Source organism: Apostichopus japonicus, chromosome 9 (assembly GCF_037975245.1).
Source record: "Apostichopus japonicus isolate 1M-3 chromosome 9, ASM3797524v1, whole genome shotgun sequence".
NCBI lineage: Eukaryota > Metazoa > Echinodermata > Holothuroidea > Aspidochirotida > Stichopodidae > Apostichopus > Apostichopus japonicus.
The window spans coordinates 33,328,581-33,350,521 of record NC_092569.1 but is presented as its reverse complement, the minus strand read 5'-3'; the positions used below and the strand labels follow the sequence as shown (position 1 = coordinate 33,350,521).

Here is a 21,941-nt window from a genome sequence, read left to right as displayed (position 1 = left end):
TGTGCATAGATGCAGGGCAGCTCTTACGATGCTCACATGTGCGTGTGTGTGCGTGCATGTGCGTGTGCTGTGAGTATCCGATTATTCGATAATTAAGTATGTTGTGAGTATCCGATTATTCGATAATTAAGTATGTTGGGAGTAAGAATGTAATGATATACCAGTAGTGCAAAAATTCTTCGTGAAAAGGATATTTTAATCAAATTGGTTATGATAAAATCTAAGTGCCTTTTAACGATATCTGTTAACTTTAAAGCAAATGATATTTAACTGTTCAACAGAGACAGCAAATTTTCTGTAAAACATTTTATAGAGTTTCTTTAAATTTATATTTATTTTGAAAATTCTTGACAATAAACATCATCTAGATTTCCTCAAAACAACACGAGTTTAAATAATAGCCGTTCTTGTCCACGTGATCACGGTGTTGCACGGTACATTTTCCAATAGCTTGAAACTATAGACTTTGCAAGGAAGAACGAAGAAGTGACGGCTACAAGCCTCTCTTGTCGACAACGGCAATCATAAATTATAATATTTCTACAGTTTTGCTCTTTTGAAAAACAGAATCAGGAACTTTACAACGGAAACATTCAGCAAAAAGACATATGCATTTAATTACTGTTTTGTCTGGGATGATGGAGTAGTGATAATAAACAAGTCTGTTTTTACTTTTCTCCTTTTTATTGACATTGGTTTGGTACAACTTTTAAAAACAATTTCTAAGCATAAATTATTTCTATTATTGTGGGTTAGTAGACGCTCTCTCTGATGCACATTAAACATTTCAAAACAAAGAACTTTTCACATTGAATTTTTTATTATACTTTATTCTTTATTGCCTATCACTTTTCATAACATGTAGTCTTTAATTGTACTTTATATTTATTTTCATTTCTATAGCAGCGTTTCGTAAAAATTCTTGCAAGTATGTCGACTATTTAAATATTCACATTTAGTTGATGGTTATTACATTGACATGCGTTAAAAATCGTTCCTATGGTTAACGCTCATGACCGAATCAAATACATTGTTAACAGATACATGTGTAATACGATGCTATGACCGCCAGAGGGAAAACAAATCATTGGAGAACATACAGTGTTACCTTAATCCGCAAAATAGTAAGGGGAACGATTGAAATTAGGAGGTTAATACGTTTTAAAAAGGAATATTAAGATTGACATTGCTTGGTCATGAAAAAAAAAGTTTCAATATGAAATACAGAATTATTAAGATAAACTTTGTGTACACTAATGGAGACGATATTTCAGTATAATGTTAGTATAAAACGGTGATACTTGGCTTTTAAATATTGGTTGACAAATTACCTTAATCAAATATAAGGTGTTTTGGGGATGTTTGACAAAAAAAAAATTGTTGATCATTTTAAGATACATTCTATTTCCTCTTCGGTATTTTTATGATGAACTGATCAATATATATTCGTACGTACTTGCCTGGATTGAAGAGTGTGTTACATTAATGCGTTAATTGTGTAATGATTAACAGATACCTGCCCAGCGAGCAAATATCCAAGTTGTTGTCAGTTATAAATTGTATTACTTAACATATTAACAATTTCGTGAAAAGCCAATTTTAAAGTGTTTTGATTGCTCTTAGATGAACTGTTACAATACTGAGGTTTTCTTAGCTCGTTATAAAAACAAAAACATTTTAGTTAATTTGCGAAAAGCTGCTATTTTTATGTACACGAAAAACCTATCAATACTTTAGATTTGACTTATTAAACTTCTGTGTATAAGAAAATATTTTTGGGGAATACTAAATCCAACAGATTAATCATATCAGTATAACGTTGTAAAAATAGCAATTTAGAAATTAAACTTATTTAGAACTCTAATTATCATTTCCGTATGCATATTTGTTATTTTAGAAAATCAAAAGCTGAACTTTATTTATTTTATCATACTAGTTTGGCAGTAATTTTGACGGAGAGATAAATGTTGTATTCGTAAAATATGAATTAGTTTATGAATCGATTGAACAAATTGTCATCGTGAAGGAATAACTTCTCAAGTTCTTTCTTGACATTGTTACTTGTTTTATACCTTCGCATTTTAAATTTCATGCGATATTTTCTTTGATAAACAAATGATTATTTCACAAGTTAATCATAACGTTTTATTTCTTAGCATAGGATAATGGATATTCAATCATATGTAGGGTTTTGAAATCCTTATGCCCTCGTTACAAGACCGGCTGTGCACTCAATATGGACGAGAAACTTGTATTATAAACAAAATTATCATTACCGTATGGATATTTGTTGTTTCGAAAAATCAAAATCTGAACTTTATTCACTTTATCCTACTAGTTGGGCGTTCATTTTGACGGAGAGATAAATGTTGTATTCGGAAAATTTGAGTAGTTTTATGATTTGACGGAACAAATTGTCATCGTGAAGAAATAGCTTCTTTGTTTTTCTTTGAAATTGTAAGTTGTTTTATACATTCGCATTTTAAACCCCATGCTATTTTCTTTGATAAACAAATGATTAGTTCACAAGTAAATCATAACGTTGTTTTCCTTAGAATACGTTAATAGATTCTTAATCATATGTAGGGTTACGAAACCTATTTGCTCTCGTTACAAAAACGTTTAGCCTTTGCCTCAAGATGGATGCGAAACATGTTGTATTTGAAACAGAATTAGGTAAATTTTGGATATATGTAAGTAATAATATTTAGACATTTCAAAATGTATATGTATTTTGTATTCTTCCAGGTGTTTCAAAGTTCTTCTATAACAGATTCGTGTTGATTGTTAATAGTTTAGCCTCTGCAAATGACAGGTGCAAGGTTGATGTTCTGCTTAGTAAAAATTATGTTGTAGGTGTTCTTTTTACGTGTTTGTTTTATTCTGAAAAGCTCAAAGATGTAATTCCTAATTGGGTATCAACAAAATGGCACAGAGTGAAACGTGCGAATTAGGGGGGCTATTGGAAGAATATATAATGACAAGATATTACATGCAATAAAGTAACAAAGAGAGAATGCTCGATAACGCACAACATTTGTAAAAAAATATCTAAGTTTCAAAGTTACAGTTGAACAGAGCAAATAGCTCACCTATCGTAATATTCTCTACAAACACTCGTGGTAACAACTCAGCGCAGGTGGACAGTTATTTTATTTTACATGTAGAAAACAAGAACAGGTCTTTTTGTTAAGCTGAAGTGACTGAAATACTGATACATCGTCAATCAGTGAAAGAAAATATACAAGTAAAAACATATCATACAAGTTTACTTTGAAGAAATTAAATAATTAATGTTTTAGAGACTTACCCGAAAACCATTGAAGATTAAAAGCAGCAACACAGCAAATACGAAAATATATTTTTTTCGAAGTTCTTCCATCGATCCAAAATGAAAAGAGTAATTTGCACGAAATAAAGGAGAGACTTGCTGACCTTCTGAGACAGTAACAGAAGTAATGAAGGTGAAATCGTTACCCGAGGAAAGACCTTCATACGTACGGATGTCCATTAAAACCATGTAATTTAACAGCTGATCACATAATATATGTTTCAATCTAGTGTGTCCCATATCGACATATGTTATATTATGTAAGTGTCATTATTATTACAGGATAAACATGTGCTATATTTTACTTAGAAGCTCATTTATCTCGAATTCTTAGTTAGAATAGAAGAACTACAAGAAATGCAAGCACAATAAAAGGATAAGAATGGTTGTGTACATCTCACACAATAAATTTCAACTTATCTGTATTTTGAACCATTTCTGAATTATATTACTATATTCTCATTGTCTTGAGTTTGCCAAATATGTTTACGAGTTAAATAAATATAAATCAAATATGGAAAGTTAATGATAAACACTAAAAAGTGTGTTTGTTCGTCGTTTAAACATTCCTATTGACATGGGACATCATGTATGCAAAGGACGTTCACAACGTATTCAAATACTTTAACACAAATCGCTTGGACTCGTGACATATCAATATCAAACAGCACCTTTCGTATATTAGACGAATCACAGGAATAGTAAGTTAGGCTGGCCTATCAGTGAACAAAGTAATTCTTTTTACGATGTGGTTTTGTTTTTATTTACTAAGGAGTAAAAAATTAACAATAGCTTGGTTAAAACAACAATAATAATATTGTTTTCCACCCGATAATCATGGCTCGCACAGTAAGTACTGTTCATGTCCTGTAACATTTGTTTGAACACAAAGTAGTAATAACTGATTGATACACGGTTGTGGGACATAAGAGTAGTTCCTGTGCCAACCATTGGATGCGAGTTCTTTAATACGCGATTCTAATATGAAGTCATATCTAGTCGTTTTATGCTATAGGTAGGCCTATGTGTATACCGGAACATGGCCTTTCCTCGCTCTCGGCATGACGAATTGACGTAATTTAAAGAGAGTTGTGAACTGGATTCGTAACACGGTAACATGTGTTACGGGTGACACCAGTAGTTAATGTACTAGTTACATGTATCGGATGGTTTTCCACATATCAGTATATAATTTGTTACAATATCACTCATGCAGTAAACTGTTCAAATGATACAATTCACTTTAAATTATCATACCCAGGAACTACCTATTTCATACGCAATTTGAATAAACACCACGATATTTATAATGTTTTTAAAGTACCTTAACTGCTTGAACTTTACACAGCATTTACAAGGTAATGCCTTATATTGTCCTTGCTGGTACAGACTACCGTTTGCTGCACAACGTGGCTGGCAACTTACAACACTTAACGGAAAATCTGATGGACGGAATCATCAACAAAATGATATCAGGTGATTTAGCCCCGTAGCACTGTTCCACGTGTTCGATATTATAACAACGTGGCTGGCAACTAACGATACTTTAACAGAATCGTTTTAAGCGTATGATATCAAGTGATTTAGCCACATAGCGCTGTTTCACGTTTTCGATATGATGACACCACAAGGAAATACATCATGAACTATGACGAATCGTGCCTGCATTCTTTACTACAGTGAGACAAATGCATTTGTCAGACGTTATCATCTGTGCCAATAAATCGGAGTTCATACTTCTTGTGTTAAATCATTTGCATACCCCATTCCTCATATAACCTAGTAGAGGTATATGACCTAGTTTTGATTACAGGATTGTATACGGAATGTGGTGACAGAGGATCAGAGTAAAGTATTATATAAGCCTACTAAAAGAGATCACATTAAATTTTACTGTGTCAGACAAAATGTTTAACACTGTATTAAAATGTTTACTGGTAATAAGAAACAACCAAACCGTTGTACCCGCGTATTATGCCGTGAATTACACTGTATGGTATCGATGGGTGTAGAATACATGATGATTTGGCCGAAATGATACAAACATATGTCTTTAGTATCTCTTATTGTAATATTACAACAAGAAAGTAGGCTGTCTCAACGACAATCATGGTGACATATCGGAGAGCCATCGCCTCGTACATATAAATGATAGGCGCTTATTCAAACATATATCTAGCAATATTTAAGTAAATTCGACAATAACAACTCATTGCAGGAATATTATTAAATTTCTCTCGTGTACTTCACCATTTTTCCCATTCCGTCTAAGTGTTTTCATTTCTACTGTACGGAGCAGCCTATGAAAGTCCTTACCATTATTGTTACTGAAATCTTTCTCCATCAACAGAAAGAAATACCATTCCAAAGACGTTTAGAATATATCCACCTGATTATGTTTGTGTTATGTCCCACCCTCTAACACAACAAAAATCACTTTGAAATATTGGTAGCAATTTGGTAATAGAATATTCGGCGTCCCATACTGCTTGCAAATTCCTGTCACCGGATATATCGATTTTCACCGATACTAGGATATAATAATGAATATTCATATATATTTGTCAAGTACCAATCACATGTATGTGAATAAAGATGTTTTGCATTAAAGTGTCGTATACGCCACCTTTGTTTATATAGTGATAAAGTTGTACAGTGATGAGTGGGATTGGGATACGTTAGGAATATGGGATATTGGAAATGGTTCTGTTAAAGTTCTAAAACAAAATATAATTGGAAGAGCCCCCTCTAATCGATTCCTGAGGGTGTATGGATCGGTGGAACACCTTTACATCATATACTCTTTGAAATATTTATTTGTGGAATTGATAAGCGAATATTCAAACATATTTTTTTCACCTATATTTTAGCAATCTCTGTCATATTTTATTTAATCATTTTTTTCAATTAGATTAAATTGTCGGAACGTTGTATACGTTGTTATAACTTTCTCTCATGCGCCGATGCATGAGAGATAAGGGGTATTGAAAATGGCTCTGGGAGAGTGTCAACAAATATACCCATAAAGCTACTGAAATGGGAAAAAAAATAGCATCTCATTTATTGAGATGAAAATAAGACAAGCGTAAATGTCAAATGTCCGAAAATGCCCAACCTTTTTATAAGTAGAATTAGTACCAGAACACCAAACATGTACATGAATCACCTCAGATCATTTTTAATAGGAACAATTATGTCAACACAAAACAACAATAATGTGACGGCATTGACAAGGATGACACATCGAGTCCAATTATCTTATTCTTCAATTTCTATATTTGATCAAATTAAGTCTATGTTGGTTTAAAATATTAAGTGATGAAAAACAGTCGGTTTTTCATATCCATTATTTTATCATTGAAGTATTTGACATCCATAAATGAACACAAAGGTATGATATATCAGAACAAAAATCCTAGTTATATTTTCACTGGTCTAGCATGATAGAGATGGTGGGGTGCTGTCAGTTAAATATGTGGGAGCCATTGTTATAAACTAACTACTCTTTCAACCTTTGTTTATTTACTGTTATCTTAACAGTTGTATTTTTAATTTAATTTTATTGTTTTGTTGATTTTACTTCCTTTTCTCAATTTTAACTATGGTGATTTCTAGATAGAAATTAGAGAGCTGAAACCTTTCCAAGGATAACAGAACTGCGGTTATTACAACTTAGGGCTTGTTTTATATTTTTTGATTCGTTGTCCTATTACGATGACAAGATATTTTACATATTTTGAGGTTCTTATTTATTGCCAATCTCGTTTGGCTTGTAGTTTTGTCATTTAAACAAACTACGCGTAACATCGCAACTCCTCCACGCCCCTCATTCCCTACAGTTTAAGACAACTTGATATTACGTTTAAAAGGGTCGACATAGGATCTATTTTCCATAAATCAAAAGTGAACCTATTTGTGAAATAAAAAACACTCTTTTCATTGTTGTAATCTTAATAACATGAAAACACCAGATCACTGATAAATCTACGGGATTCCGGCAACTCTTTTTGAATACCTGAGATGTGCAGCCGGAATACAAAGGGTAATGTTACCCCCTTCTACAACCCAGTCCCCCACTACTCCCCCACTTTGTGCAATAACTTTTTGTTAGTATCTTTAAAGTTGCTTGCTTCATAAATCCTACAGGGGTTTCATGCCGGGAGATTTCACCAACCAAGCGCGTAATCAGCAACGCAATGTTTATAATAAGTCTGGACTGCAACATTGAATAGGAATTCGGAGAACGACCAATTATGTATTCCGGAAAAGCAGATGACAAAGTAAATAAATAGTATATCATATTCTTACATGATCGGTGGAGATAATTGAGGGAGAAAGAAGCAATACTGATTCATGACAAAGTTAGTGATTCTGGTAGAGTATGTATTTTTGACAGATACCTAATTAACGGAGTGGCTTAGAACTTTAGTTATATAGCCTATGACCAAGTTCGTGTGAATTTAAAGCTTTTGTCACAATCGAAGGCTTAAAATAGAACTTTATTGTGTCTTTTTAAGGATAGTCAATTGTGAATAAAGTATATATTAGGGTGGTTTTAGTTGTTTGTGTTCTTTCTGAATATATTAATGCGCTGAACTCTAGAGTGTACTAGGCAGTATATCTGATCTCTCATATATTTTAACTAAAGAACCCACAAAATAGGCCTACATCGAAACGTATCAGATATCGTTCCTAGTTTGGCGACGTCATAAACTTCCCGTGTGCTTCTGTTTAACATAATCGAAAAAATAATAGTCAGGATGTTGTTTCTATGTTTTCATATATATTTATTTGGGTGATTTAAAAGTAGCCTCAGTGTCATCATCAAAGATATAATTTTAATAAACAAATGTCCAATTCAATGCAATTCTCGTATCAGACGCCATTGAGTTCTATGAGCTAACTGCTCCCTTTGTCAAATGTTTCACAGTCATTTGGTATTTCCACATAGCATATTATATCGTTAAACGTCTACAGATGATCGCCTTTAGTTACAACAGATCAATGTTAAAGATAATGAACATGATGTGATAACTATGAAATGTTCATTGGGTCATTGGTTCATTGGTGTATCTTTTCTTCGCTTATACCATTTACAAAAACTCCGCTATTTTTGATACGTTATTTAATTTAGCTTTATAATGTCGTCAACCTGTTCCTATCCTTGTCACCTTGGAGACTCCAAATTTGCTACTTTGATCATTGACTTGGCTGTATTTTCATTGTTGTTGTTGTTGTGATACCGCAATCTGAACCGCGAAGATTCTTCCAGAAGATACCGCGGTTATCGCTGAACGAGTAGTCACCGTTGAGATTGGAATAGCCGCAGGAATAGAAATTTGTCTCATAGGCCGGGCTTTTGTTTGCGCAGCATATCCTGTTATAATAATAATAATAATAATAATAATAATAATAACGACAGTCATCACAATAATCGCATTTGTGATGTGGACGGCTAAAAGGACAATCAAAGCAATAAGAATAGCAGCCACAGTCAGAGTACTCGTAGCCACTTGTAGCTACGCGGTTGCTGAATGTGTAGCAGTGGCTGGTAGAGCCCATATTACTATCGTCTTGATACCACCAGCCACCTCGGTGTTTTTCTGCACAGTCGAAGGTACTCGATCCATCATTGTCTTCACCGTGCGTGTTAAATCGATGTCCTGAATTTGCTCCCAAAGCATTGTTACCTGGAAGGAAATTAGCGAATAGTTAGGGAATTAAGTTCTTATTCATTTATATCCTTATTAGATCTTATTAAACCATTTTAGGTTCGTTTGCTGTAATTATCGGTTGTCAGTGTGTATGTTGCTGTGTTAGTTAATGTTTAGGCTTACGTAATTGTTTGAGCTCTAATGTACGAGTTTATGAGCTTTATTTGGGAGTTTACAAATTTGAAGATAGTAATCCAAGTTCCAGTTATTCTGGGAGGTTCTGACAATTCGTCTGGGAACCTTAGTTCATATCAAAGTTCACTTTTAAAATATATTTCTTTGATCAATATTATATTTTATAGTTTTTACTTCAATTTTGCGACGAATATTATGTAGTAAAGCGATTTCAAGTTACGTGTGAGAGTAGCAGAAATGTCAACAGCTCATGCTTTTAAGTACTCACTTTCGGACAATTTAAAAGTAAAGGTTTGACTTTCTTCAACATAGTAGGTTTTCAGATAAGAGGAAAAGTAGTGAAGTGTCTGATTTTCTCATCGTTGTCATTGTCTCCTCTCGTGAAACGTCTTATCTTTCATCTGACGTTCTTACTTTCATTTGATATTGAAAAAATAATGAGTTGTACCTATTATATGATATTACATTCATAAAGATAAGTACTAAGGCAGGTCATGCTATTTGGGAAAGTAACATATACACTTCGTCTCGACTGATCTCTCAACATAGTGTTCAAATTCTTTGATACTTTTGTTGATGTTTTTTTTATTGTAATACTATTGGCCTCTTGATCAATTCCATGGAAGAACATTGTATGGTCAAATGAACCTTCATTTTCTTCTCGTTTGGAAACGTTAAAGTCATATTTAATAAAATTAATTTTATAAAAACCTTTCAATTATAAATGTTGCAGCAGTTGCAGCAGTTCTAATGTTTCTAGACTAGTTATGATTCCTTTATGCTTCTAAGGTCGACAAAGTCTGAATGAAAATGCGAGAAATTAGACGCAAAGCTATATAGGAACTTGGTTGCTATTATATATCATGAATGTTACAATCTATCATTATACATACAAGTGCTAAAGTGTAAAGCAAATAATATACAATGGACATTGAGTACGAGACTCCAAGCACGAGGTATAGTATATAGTTGTACATTAGTCTCTACACTTGATTTATAACAAGACCTGAGTATGTGTACGAGTACAAATCATGTAGTGTGATTACGACTACAGGTAGTTATGCTAGAATAAAATTACGCAATAACTACAAGTCTGCCTACGATTGACATTTAGCACAATACATACCAGCATTTCCATCGAAGTCACCCAAGGACAGTTGGTATTCGTCTCCCTCGTCACTGATACTGAAAGATGAATAACGGCTGTGGTATGTTGATCCTTCCGTGTTTGTCTTTTCTATTAGAAGTTGATAGTTTATGTTTTTTTTGTTTCGTCAAACTGTATATTTTTTCGTTGCCAATCCAGTGGTCTCCTGTGGGAATTCCAGAACCGTTTTTGTACTCATTCCAGTTTCGATAAAAGCTGATGGAGCTACTTCTACGTCGTTGTAAAATCTAGAAGAGAATCAACGAGTTTATCGATTGGATGTGAGTAATATATGACATATCTCATTTGTACTACAATAATTTAGAGAATGTAACTGGTGAAGGTCAATGTCCGATTGGAATAAAGTGATAGCAAGATGAATCAATTCAATCAAATCATTGAATATTTAGTTTAAATGCTAGTGAAAGAAGTCATGTTATATGAGAAAATAACAATTTATTATGGTAAAGTTATGTTTTTCAATAGTTAAAACTTACTGTCCAACCACCACTAGACATTTCACAATAAACTTCAAAACCAGAGCTTTCAGCGGGATAAATGGTATATTTTCCGTTATTTGTTCTGTTTGCTGCGTAAAGATCAGAACAATCTATCGGACCACTGCGGGTACATGTAAAACCATCGCCTTCAAACCTTTCGTTACAGTAACATCTACCGACATCATTCCGCTCCTCGCAGGTTGCGTCTGCACTACAACTGTTAGTCTCACTTTTAAGTACGTTACTGTTGCAAGTTATCCGTAAGGAACAATCAGAATTAATGTAAGATTCACTCTCCTGGAAAGATAAATGTTAAACGACATATTCCAGTGAAAGTAAATCAATATTTATTTGGTGCAACGCTTGGGAACGCTCTTTGAGTAAAACTAAATTTCTACTACTACATGGCCATGAGCGTTTTAAATATGTTAGGTAAAGTTCATCATTCTGAGTGTAATTGCTTTGGATGACTTGTATTTTGCTAGGTCTCAATTAGAAGACTTTTGCAAAAACATGTAAAACCGAAATGGAGGTTAAAAATCAATATCATCAATAATCATTAAAATTAATAACAGTATAATAAAGAGTAGGGTCAATCAATTGAAATCAAAGATTTTATGTTAAAGTGTACGTATTAATGGTAAATATTAAGACTTGTGAACGGCATCATATAAACTTACTGCTAATACCACGTCTTGCCCTTGAACGTAACAGCCACATTGCTCTTGAGGTATGCAGCTGTCTCCAAGCACCATGTGGTTTTCTAGACAAAGACATCTCTCTGGATCCGCTGGATCCGGTATGACACAATCATTTGGATTCTCACAAGTTCTTTCACATGTATTGTCATAATTATCCTTGTTGGATGAGCACCAGGTAATGGGTAAATCTGGGGAAATTGAATGCACAACCAGTTAATCCTAGCTTGAAGTGTTAACTCGCTGTTGTGACATTACGTTATTAGAGCATTGTGTTACCATCGTAATGCTCTGGCCGCTCAGAAGATTTGCTGATTGTTAACATAGGATTAAATGTAAGCGGGATTTGTTATTGTTAAGGCTCATTCAACTTATTCTCATTTATGTCGCACATACAAAATAATATTACATTTTCAAGTATTTGACTATGGGAATCAATAAATATTGTTGTGTAAGATAATCATTTCCTCCATTGGAACTTTTCTTTATGCATTCTTTAATTTCCGTTTTGACTACAAAAATATGAAGAAAATAATTTTAAAAAAAGTCTAACCTGTTATTCCTTCGACAACACCAAGACTTTCATCAACATTCATCGGCAATGCGAAAGTTGTTGTATGTCAAGGAATATGACTGGCCTGCATAATTCTCTAGCTCGATGCGCAGCTGGTACCTCTTTTGGTTTATCAAATGAGCTAACTTTTCATTACCAATCAGAAATTCACTGCCTAAGAAACCAATTCCGTTTTTGTATTCGTCCCAGGTTCGATTAAAACCGATGGATCCATCAACAAGTCGTTGTATGACCTGAAGAATTCAAAAGATAGGTAGACAACTAACGGATAAATTACATTATCTTATAAACTAAACCTTATAGCCAAAACGTGCGGCTCACATCAAGTACGAATAGGATAGAACACATTTGTGATATTGTGTTGTATATTATGTTAATACATATTTAGAACACTATCATAGGTGTGCACAGAAAACAAGTTATCTAATCGTACTAAAATTCAATGTAATTACACTGAGTAATTTTGTTTTGATATTAGGCTTCAAATAAACATACCTCGTACAAGGTGTATCATCAGACACAATGTAAAACTAAAATGGACTGAAAATGCCAATGTGTCCTATAAAGTGTGTCTTGGAGAGTAACGTATGTGATTGTAAGTGTTCGCGTCTTGAAATATTTTACTTACTATCCAACCTCCAGATGTAGTGTTTTGATCACAATATGTCTGAAATGGTTCAGGATACTGGTCAGGTTTAATCAGGTATACACCGGATTTGGCGTTGGTAGAAGAGCATTGGTTAAGTACCTCATGAGAATCCCTTGGATACTCCGAAGTTTGGAATAGAAAATACTGCAAGTCTAGCACCAAAATAATGTAAAGAAGAAGATGAGAAAAAATCGTTAAACTATTGCAGATAGAGTTCCATATGTAAAAAAATTATTTCAAGAGAAATATAATATATGGCTACATTGCAATTGATTTGTTTTAACTACACAGTAAACATGACGCGGTAACTACCATGAACTCTAAGAAAGGGTATTCAATCATTTTCGGGCAATATTCATGGAGGCTAATATAAGCAAGTATATTTCATTTGAAATGAAAATCTGACGCAAAGAACTACCGTGAATCTGTGACGACATGGTCACAGAAGCAAACATGATTAGTAATAGCTTTCCTCGACAAGAGGGTATACTTTGGACCTATTTTCAGCTTACAACAATCTAAGGTTTATCAGCACTGACCTGAGATTTGAAAGTGCCAAATTATTGAACAACCATACAGTATACAAAGTCTAAACAAAGTGGGTGTTTTGTCCCTTCTGTTACTGTTACTTGCCATTTAGCCTCTGAAGAAGATCCTGCTAGGATCGAAACGTCAGGCCAACTTACTTTGCACAAATAACTAACAAATATGAATAAATATAATCGGAACTATTTTTATTGCTTGAAATAAATATTGACTAATGACTTGTATTTCTTTCAGTTTTATTATTACAATTTACCCCAATCAGCGCTAAAACTACTTCAATACACAGTGCAAGGAAATGATTGAGAATTGTAAATTATTATTTATCTTACAAATTGAAATAGGAGAAAGTACCACATATGAAGTACATCTAGATGGTTCCTTTCTATATTAAACATTTTCCAAATTATGATTTAGATAACAAATTTATGTTAATTGGTTAGTTTTCGGAAGTTTATATTAACCGTTACCCTTACAAAACGAAAACTTACTTGTATCGTTGACTCTTGTGCTTGACGATGTCTGATTTAACCAAAAATAAAGGAAATGTACGATTAAGCAAATTACATTCTGAAGAAACAATATCGAGTTGAGAAGGTTGTACGAAGGTCAATGTATCACAAAAAAAACACAACATCCGCCTATCTATTACACCTTCATTTTAACAGATAGTATCATTTTAAGTTGAAATATGCAAAACAGAATTGTATAGCCTCTTAAAATAAAATCTGATTTCGCTTTTGATTCAAATAAATGAACTATTTCTAATTTGATAATTATTATAGAAAAAGATGATAAGAACGGAAAGAAAATTTCACATTCCAAAATCTAGGCAGTAATAGAATGTTTCGCAATCTTAATATTTCTTTAACATTGATTTTACTGCTTATAAGCATAGCTAATATTGAAAATAGGTTTTATTGAATAGCTTTAATTGTTTGAAAATATGATTATATGTATGTTTGCATGTCTTCTAATACTTCTTATTTATCATTACTATACATAAAACAAAGTCACCATACACTAACTTAATTAAACGATCATAACTACGATAAGCAGATGAAAGTAATAATTCCCTGTGCATTATGCTAATCGAAATGTGAATGACATATTATATGAGAAAACGAAAAAAAAACCTACAATATATTATTGAAAGAAAATCAAAGTACAAACATCAGCATTATCCTAGTGGTGTGTGTATAGTAAGTTAAGTGCAATTATCTATAGCGGGAAACTTGATATATTATGCTAATGAGGTACTTATACACTGGGACAACGTGCAATTTACCCTCAAAAGCTTGAAAATAGCCAAGTTTTGAAAATATGTCCAAAAAAGGGAACCAGAATTGAAAATTCATCCGTTGTGAAGAAGAGTATTGTTTGTTTCAATACGTACAAGCCACTTGATTGACTTGGACAAGCATCAACAACACAATATATCTTTTTTGTCTTCAACATCACAAAAAACGATACGTTTTACTCCCCAGCTACTGACGCTAATTGTCAACATTCGTTCGCCTGAAAGCTACAACTGCTACAACAACTTCTTGCGACAACAACTTTTTGCTCATAGAAAATATGTCGATATTTTTATATATTGTACTCAGAACGTATGCAATAACTAAGGCTTTCAATGTACACACATTATGCAGAGTTATCTGTAACCTACAAAAACATTGTTAAAGTAATATTTTATATTTTTATAAATAAAAAAAAACAAGTTTAAGATCGGAGTAGAAAATATTTGGGCAAAGCCTAACACATGTTTTACGATTCACGCTCAATCAAAATAACCTCATGTATAGCAAAAGAAAAGTTAGCGTATCCATAACGAAAACTGTTTTGATTACCCTTTGTCTACATCAGCAAAAACGGATACTCTTTTGGCAACTTTACGTTTACTGTATCTATTTAAGACAGAACACCATTCTTGAAGGCCCCACAACATCCCCGTGAACCCAGCTTCCATGAAAACACATCCTTGTTCATAACAAAACGTGCATGAATATTTTTGTTTACCTATGGTTGGCGTAATTCTCTGAAGTATCCTAAATCAAGGATAAGACATAATATCATAACGACACATATTTTTCTTTTCGTCCCTTGATATAAAAGGAAGTGTCATTTGACGCCTGTACGCAAAGCTTTGTATGAAAGAAAGTAAGATACTACGTTGAAGGAGGAAATAATTCAGATATATTGCATGAAATGCACGATCCGTCTAATTCAGTAAAACATCACATTTATCTTATTGAATATAACATATTAGAATTAGTTAGTATTTTATTTGTGCATTGGTTCACGACAACTCTTACCTGGTTTACATGTGCTGAGATTATCCGATAACTAGTTAATTAAGTATGTATGTATGTATGTATGTATATGTGATCTTCCCGCAAGCAGGAACTCGCGAAAGAAGCCATGGAGGCTTTTAGACTCGCATGTTGGGAGAAAGAAGCTAATGATATACCAGTCGTGCAAAAAATCGTCTTCAAAACGATATTTTTGTCAGAGTAGTTATGAAAATATGTAAGTGCCTAAGTAAACGATATCTGTTAACTTTCAAAAAATGATAGGTAACTGTTCAACAGACACATCAAATTTCAAATATGACTCTGTAAAGTTATATCCATTTTGAAATTTTTTGACAATCAACATGATCTAGATTCCCTCAAAACAACACGATTTTGAATAATAGCCGTTCTTTTCTACGTGATCACGTGTTGTATGGTAACATTTTCAATTTTTTTTTTTAATTATAGACTTTGCAAGCAAGAAACGAGGAAATGATGGATACAAGCCTGTCTTCTCGACAACGTGGCAAAAAAGGCTCTGAATCATAAATTCTAAAATTTCTACAGTTTTGTTCTTTAAAAAAAAAAACAGAATCAGGAACTTGAGAACGGAAACGCACAGCGAGAAGGCATACGCATTTATTTAGTGTTTTGTCTGGGATGATTGAGTATGGTTAATAAACAAGTCTGTTTTACTATTCTCCTTTTTCCTGACATTGGTTTGGTACAATTAAAACAAAAATCTTATCATGAATCTTTTTTTATGATTGTGGATTAGTAGACGATCTTCTTGATGTTATATGCAAAATTTCAACGTTTCACATTGACTTTTTTATTATACTTTATTCTTAATTTCTTTTCACTTTTCATAACATTAAGGTTATTATTTTTATTCTAATGCGGCGTTTCGTGCAAACTTCTTACAAATATGTTGGCTATTAGAATATCTCAATTTAGTTTATGATTATTACATTGACATGCGTCAAAATCATCCCTATGATAAACGCACATGACCGAATCGAACACATTATTAACATATGCATGTGTAATACGATGCTATGACCGCCAGAAGGAAAACAAGACATTGGAGAACAAACAGTGTTACCTTAATCCGCACAATCGTAAGGGGAACGATTGAAATTAAGTGGTTGATACATTTTAAGAAGGAACATTAAGATTGATATTGCTTGGTCATGAAAAGAAAATTTCAAGACAAAAAACAGAATTATTAAAATAAACATTTTGTACATAAAACTGTTGGAGACGGGGTTACTTGGCTTACAAATAGCGGTTGCCAAATTACCTGTATCAAATATAAGGTGTTTTGGGGATGTTTGGCATATAATTGTTGATCATTTTAAGATACATTCTGTTTCCTCTTCTGTATTTGCATGATGATCTGATCAATATATATTCGTACGTAGGCCTACGGGGCTGTATTGAAGAGTGCGTTACATTCGTGCGTTTAAGGTGTTAAGTTTTACAGATACCTGCCCAGCGAGCAAATTTCTTGTCAGATATTATTGTCAGATATACAGTATAATACTTAACATAGTAACACTTTTGTGAACGAGAATTTGAAAGTGCTTGGAATGTTCTCATGTTGAATTGATCTATTACTGTTTTTGTAGTTTAAAATTGATTTTTAAATGTTGCTCACATAAACTGTTACAATACTGAAATTTTCTTAGCTCGTTTTGAAAAAAAAAAAAAAACATGTACACGAATAACCCTCGATACTTTATGTTGACATACTAACGTCTTTGTATTAGGAATTATGTTTTTTTTTCGATTATTGAATACAACACATTAATCATATCTGTATAAAGTTGTAAATCTAGCAAATTGAATATTAAACTTATTCAAATGTTTATTTATCATTTCCGTATGCATATGTGTTCTTTTAAAAATCAATGGCTGAACTTTATCTATTTTATCATACTAGTTGGGCAGTCATTTTGACGGAGAGATAAATTTTGTATTTGGAAAATATGAATACTTTTGTGAATTGGCAGAACAAATTGTCATCGTGAAAGAATAACTTTCCAAACAAATTGTTTTATGATATTGTAACTTGTTCTATACATTTGCATTTTAAACTTCATGCGATTGGTTCTTTGATAAACAAAGGATTAGTTCACAAGTTTATCATAAAGTTACTTTTCTTAGCATAGATTAATGGATACTTAATCTTATGTAGGGTTTCGAAACCCATATGCTCGCGTTACAAGAACGTTTAGGCTTCTTGTAAACCAATTTATAGAGGTTCTGTGAAATTACATCCAATTTTAAAATTCTTGACAATAAACCTCATCTAGACTCACTAAAAACAACACGATTTTGAATAATAGCCGTTCTCGTCCACGTGATCACGTGTTGCACGGTAACATTTTCAATATTTTTAATTACAGACTTTGCTAGGAAGAACAAGGAAATGATGGCTACAAGCCTGTCTTGTCGAAAATGGGGCAAGAAAGCTCTAAATCATAAATTATAACATTTCTACAGTTTTGTTCTTTTGAAAAAACAGAATCAGGAACTTTACAACGGAAACGCACAGCGAGAAGATATATACATTTATTTATGTTTTTGTCTGGAATGATTAAGTAATGTTAATAAACAAGTCTGTGTTACTGTTCTCCTTTTTTTGACATTGGTTTGGTACAACTTTAAATAAAAACATTCTTAGCTTGAATCTTTTTTTTTATTATTTTCGGTTAGTAGACGCTCTTTCTGATGCTCCAGGCATAATTTCAAAACTAAGGACTTTTCACATTGATTTTTTTTTACCATACTTTAATTCCTATAACTTTTCATATCATTTAGTCTATAATTGTCGTACTTTATTTTTATTCTTAAGGCAGCGTTTCGTGCAACATTATTACAAATACGTCGACTATTTAAATATTTATATTAAGTTGATGATTATTACATTGACATGCGTTAAAAATCATTCCTATGATTAACGCACATGACCGAATCAAATTCATTTATAACAGATACATGTGTAATACGATGCTATGACCACCAGAGGGAAACAAAATTATTGGAGAACATACAGTGTTACCTTAAACTGCAAAATAGTAAGGGAAACGATTGAAATTAGGAGCTTGATACATTTTAAGAAGGAATATTAGGATTGACATTGCTTGGTCATAAAAAATTAAAAATAAATCAAGACAAAATACAGAATTATTAAGATAAACATTTTGTACATAACACTAATGGAGACGATTTTTCAGTATTATGCTAGTATAAAACGGTGAAATTTGGACTTTAAATATTGGTTGCCAAATTACCTGTATTAAATATAAGGTGTTTTGGGATGGTTGGCAAATATTTGTTGATCATTTAAGATACATTCTATTTTCTCTTGGGGTATTACATGATGAACTGATCAATACATATTCGTACGTACTTGCCTGTATTGAAGAGTGTGTTACATTAATGCGTTTATTGTGTAATGTTTTACGGAGATCTGCCAGCGAGCAAATTTCCAAGTTGTTGTCAGTTATATATTGTAATACTAAACATATTAACAATTTTGTGAAAAGCCAATTTGAAAGTGCTTGGATTGCTCTAATATTAACTGTTACAATACTGAGGTTTTCTTAGCTCAGTTTGAAAAGAAGAAAAAAACAAAAGCGTTTAAGCTATACTGCGTAAAGCTGCTATTTGTATGTACACGAAAACCTATCAATACTTTAATGTTGACATATTAAACTTCTGTGTATTAGGAATTATTTTTTCGAATACTAAATCCAACAGATTGATCATATCAGTATAACGTTATAAATATAGCAATTTAGATATTACACTTATTTAAAAGTTTAATTATCATTTCCGTATTGATATTTGTTCTTTTAAATATCAAAAGCTGAACTTTATTTATTTTATAATACCAGTTGGGCAGTCATTTTGACGGAGAGATCAATTTTGTATTCGGAAAATATGAATTATTTTATGAATTGAAGGAACAAATTGTCATCGTGAAAGAATAACTTCTCAAGTTGTTCTTTGATATTGTTACTTGTTTTATACATTTGCATTTTAAATTTAATCCGATATTTGCTTTGATAAACAAACGATTAGTTCACAAGTTAACCATAACGTTATTTTTCTTAGCATAGGTTAATGGATACTTCATCATATGAAGGGTTTTGAAACCCGTATGCACTAGTTACAAGACCGCTTAGGCTTTGCACGCAATATGGACGAGAAACGTGTTGTATTAAAAACAAAATGTGTGAATTTGAGATTTATTTAAGAAATAACATTTAGAAATTTCAATATGTATATGTATTTGGTATGTTTCAAAGTTCTCCTCCAAGAGATTCGTGTTGATTTTAAATAGTTTAGCCTCTAAAAAGACATGTAAAAGGTAGATTTTCTGTCTAGTTAATTTCTGTTGTAGATTTTCTTTTTACGCGTTTGTTTGATTCTCAAAAAAAATCAATGATGTATTTCATAATTGGGTATCAACAAATGATACAGAATGGACAGTACGAATAGTGGGGCTATCAGCAGAAAATATAAGGGCAAGATAATAAATGCAATAAAGTAATAGAGATAATTGTGTTTAGAATAATGCTCGATAACGCACAAGTTTAAAAAAAAAAAAAAACATATCTAAGTTTCAAGAAAGTTACAGTTGAATTGAGCGGATAGCTCACCAATCGTAATATTCTCTACAAATACTCGAGATAACAAGTCAGCGCAGGTAGACCGTTGTTATATTTTATATGTAGAAAAAAAGTACAGGATTTTTTTTAATCTAAAGTTAATGAAATACCGAGTTCCACATGGTCAATCAGTGAAAAAAGTATACAAGTAAAACAAATTAAGTCAAGTTACTTTGAAGAAATTGATTTCATTTATTAATATTTTAGAGACTTACCCGAGAACCATGTGAGTTTAAAAGCAGCAACACCGCAAAGACGAAAATATATTTGCTTCGAAGTTCTGCCATTGATCCAAAATGAAACAAAGAAAAAAGGGTGCACGAAATAAAGGAGATACTTGCTGACCTTCTGAGACAGTGACAGAAGTAATGAACGTGAAATCGTTACCCAAGGAGGGACCTTCATACGTACGGATGTCCATTTACACCATGTAATTTAACAGCTGATCACATTTAAGATCCATAATTTATGTTATGCAATCTAGTGTGTCCCATATCGACATCTGTATATTATGTAAGTGTCATTATTATTAAAGGATAAATATGTGCTTTGTTTTACTAAGAAGCTCTTTTATCTCGAATCGTTAGTTAGAATTTAAGAACTCTCGATTTTACCACAAGGAAAGGATAAGAATGGTTGTTTACATCTCACACAATAAATGTCAAATTATCTGTATTTTGACCATTACTGAATTAAATGACTATATTTTAATTGTCTTAAGCTTGCCACATATGTTTACGAATTAACAAATATTAAGTCGAATATGGAAGGCAAATGATAAGCACTAAGTACCTTGTTTGTTCGTCGTTTACTGATATGGGACAACATGCATGCAAAAGACGCTCTCAGCGTATTAACATAATTTAACACCAAATCGCTCGGAATAGTGAGATATCGATATCAAACAGCACCTTTCGGATATTAGACGAATCACAGGAATAGTTATTTCTGCTGGCCTATCAAGGAATAGAGTATTTCTATTTAACGATGTGGTTTTGTTCTTATTTACTGGGGTGTTAAAAATGATCAATAATTTGGTTAAAACAACAACAATAATATTGTTTTTCCATCCGATATTCATGGCTCGTACATTAACTACTAATCATGTCCTGTAAAGTATGTTTTGAACACAAAGTAGTAATTACTGATAATTATTGATACACGGTTGTGGGACATAACAGTAGTTGCTGTGCCAACCACTGGGTGCGAGTTCTTTAACACGCGATTAGAAAATGAAGTCGTATCCAGTCGTTTTATGCTATCAGTAAGCCTATTGGTATACCGGAACATTGGAACGTTCTCGGAATGACGAATTGGCGTAGTTTAAAGAGAGTTGTGAACTGGAATCAAACGCTACAGTACCTACTTTACTTCAAACACATATCTAGTTCAGTAACTACTAGTGCCACTTGTAACATGTTACTACTGTTCATGTCCCACAACCGTGCATCATTAATCTTTACTTTGTGTTCGTAACACGGTAACATGTGTTACAGGTGGCACCAGTACTTACTGTGCTAGTTATGAGTATCGCCCATTTTTTCACATATTATTATATTATTTGTTACAATATCACTCATGCAGTAAACTGTTGAAATGATACAATTCACTTAAAATGATTATGGATTATAGGAACTACCCATTCCATGCGCAATTTGACGGACACCATGTTAT

General features: G+C 32.7%; 1 protein-coding gene across 1 annotated transcript in view; it reads right to left on the bottom strand.

The window, feature by feature from the left end:
• LOC139972963 (uncharacterized) overlaps positions 1-21,941 on the bottom strand; it is a 161,551-nt gene that overhangs the window by 127,565 nt on the left and 12,045 nt on the right. The window contains exons 7-9 of the mRNA XM_071979280.1: positions 12,728-12,900; positions 12,164-12,332; positions 11,508-11,716 (exon numbers count right to left, since the gene is read on the bottom strand). Of these exons, the coding sequence (XP_071835381.1) occupies positions 11,508-11,716; positions 12,164-12,332; positions 12,728-12,900 (551 nt within the window). The remainder of the gene's footprint in view (positions 1-11,507; positions 11,717-12,163; positions 12,333-12,727; positions 12,901-21,941) is intronic.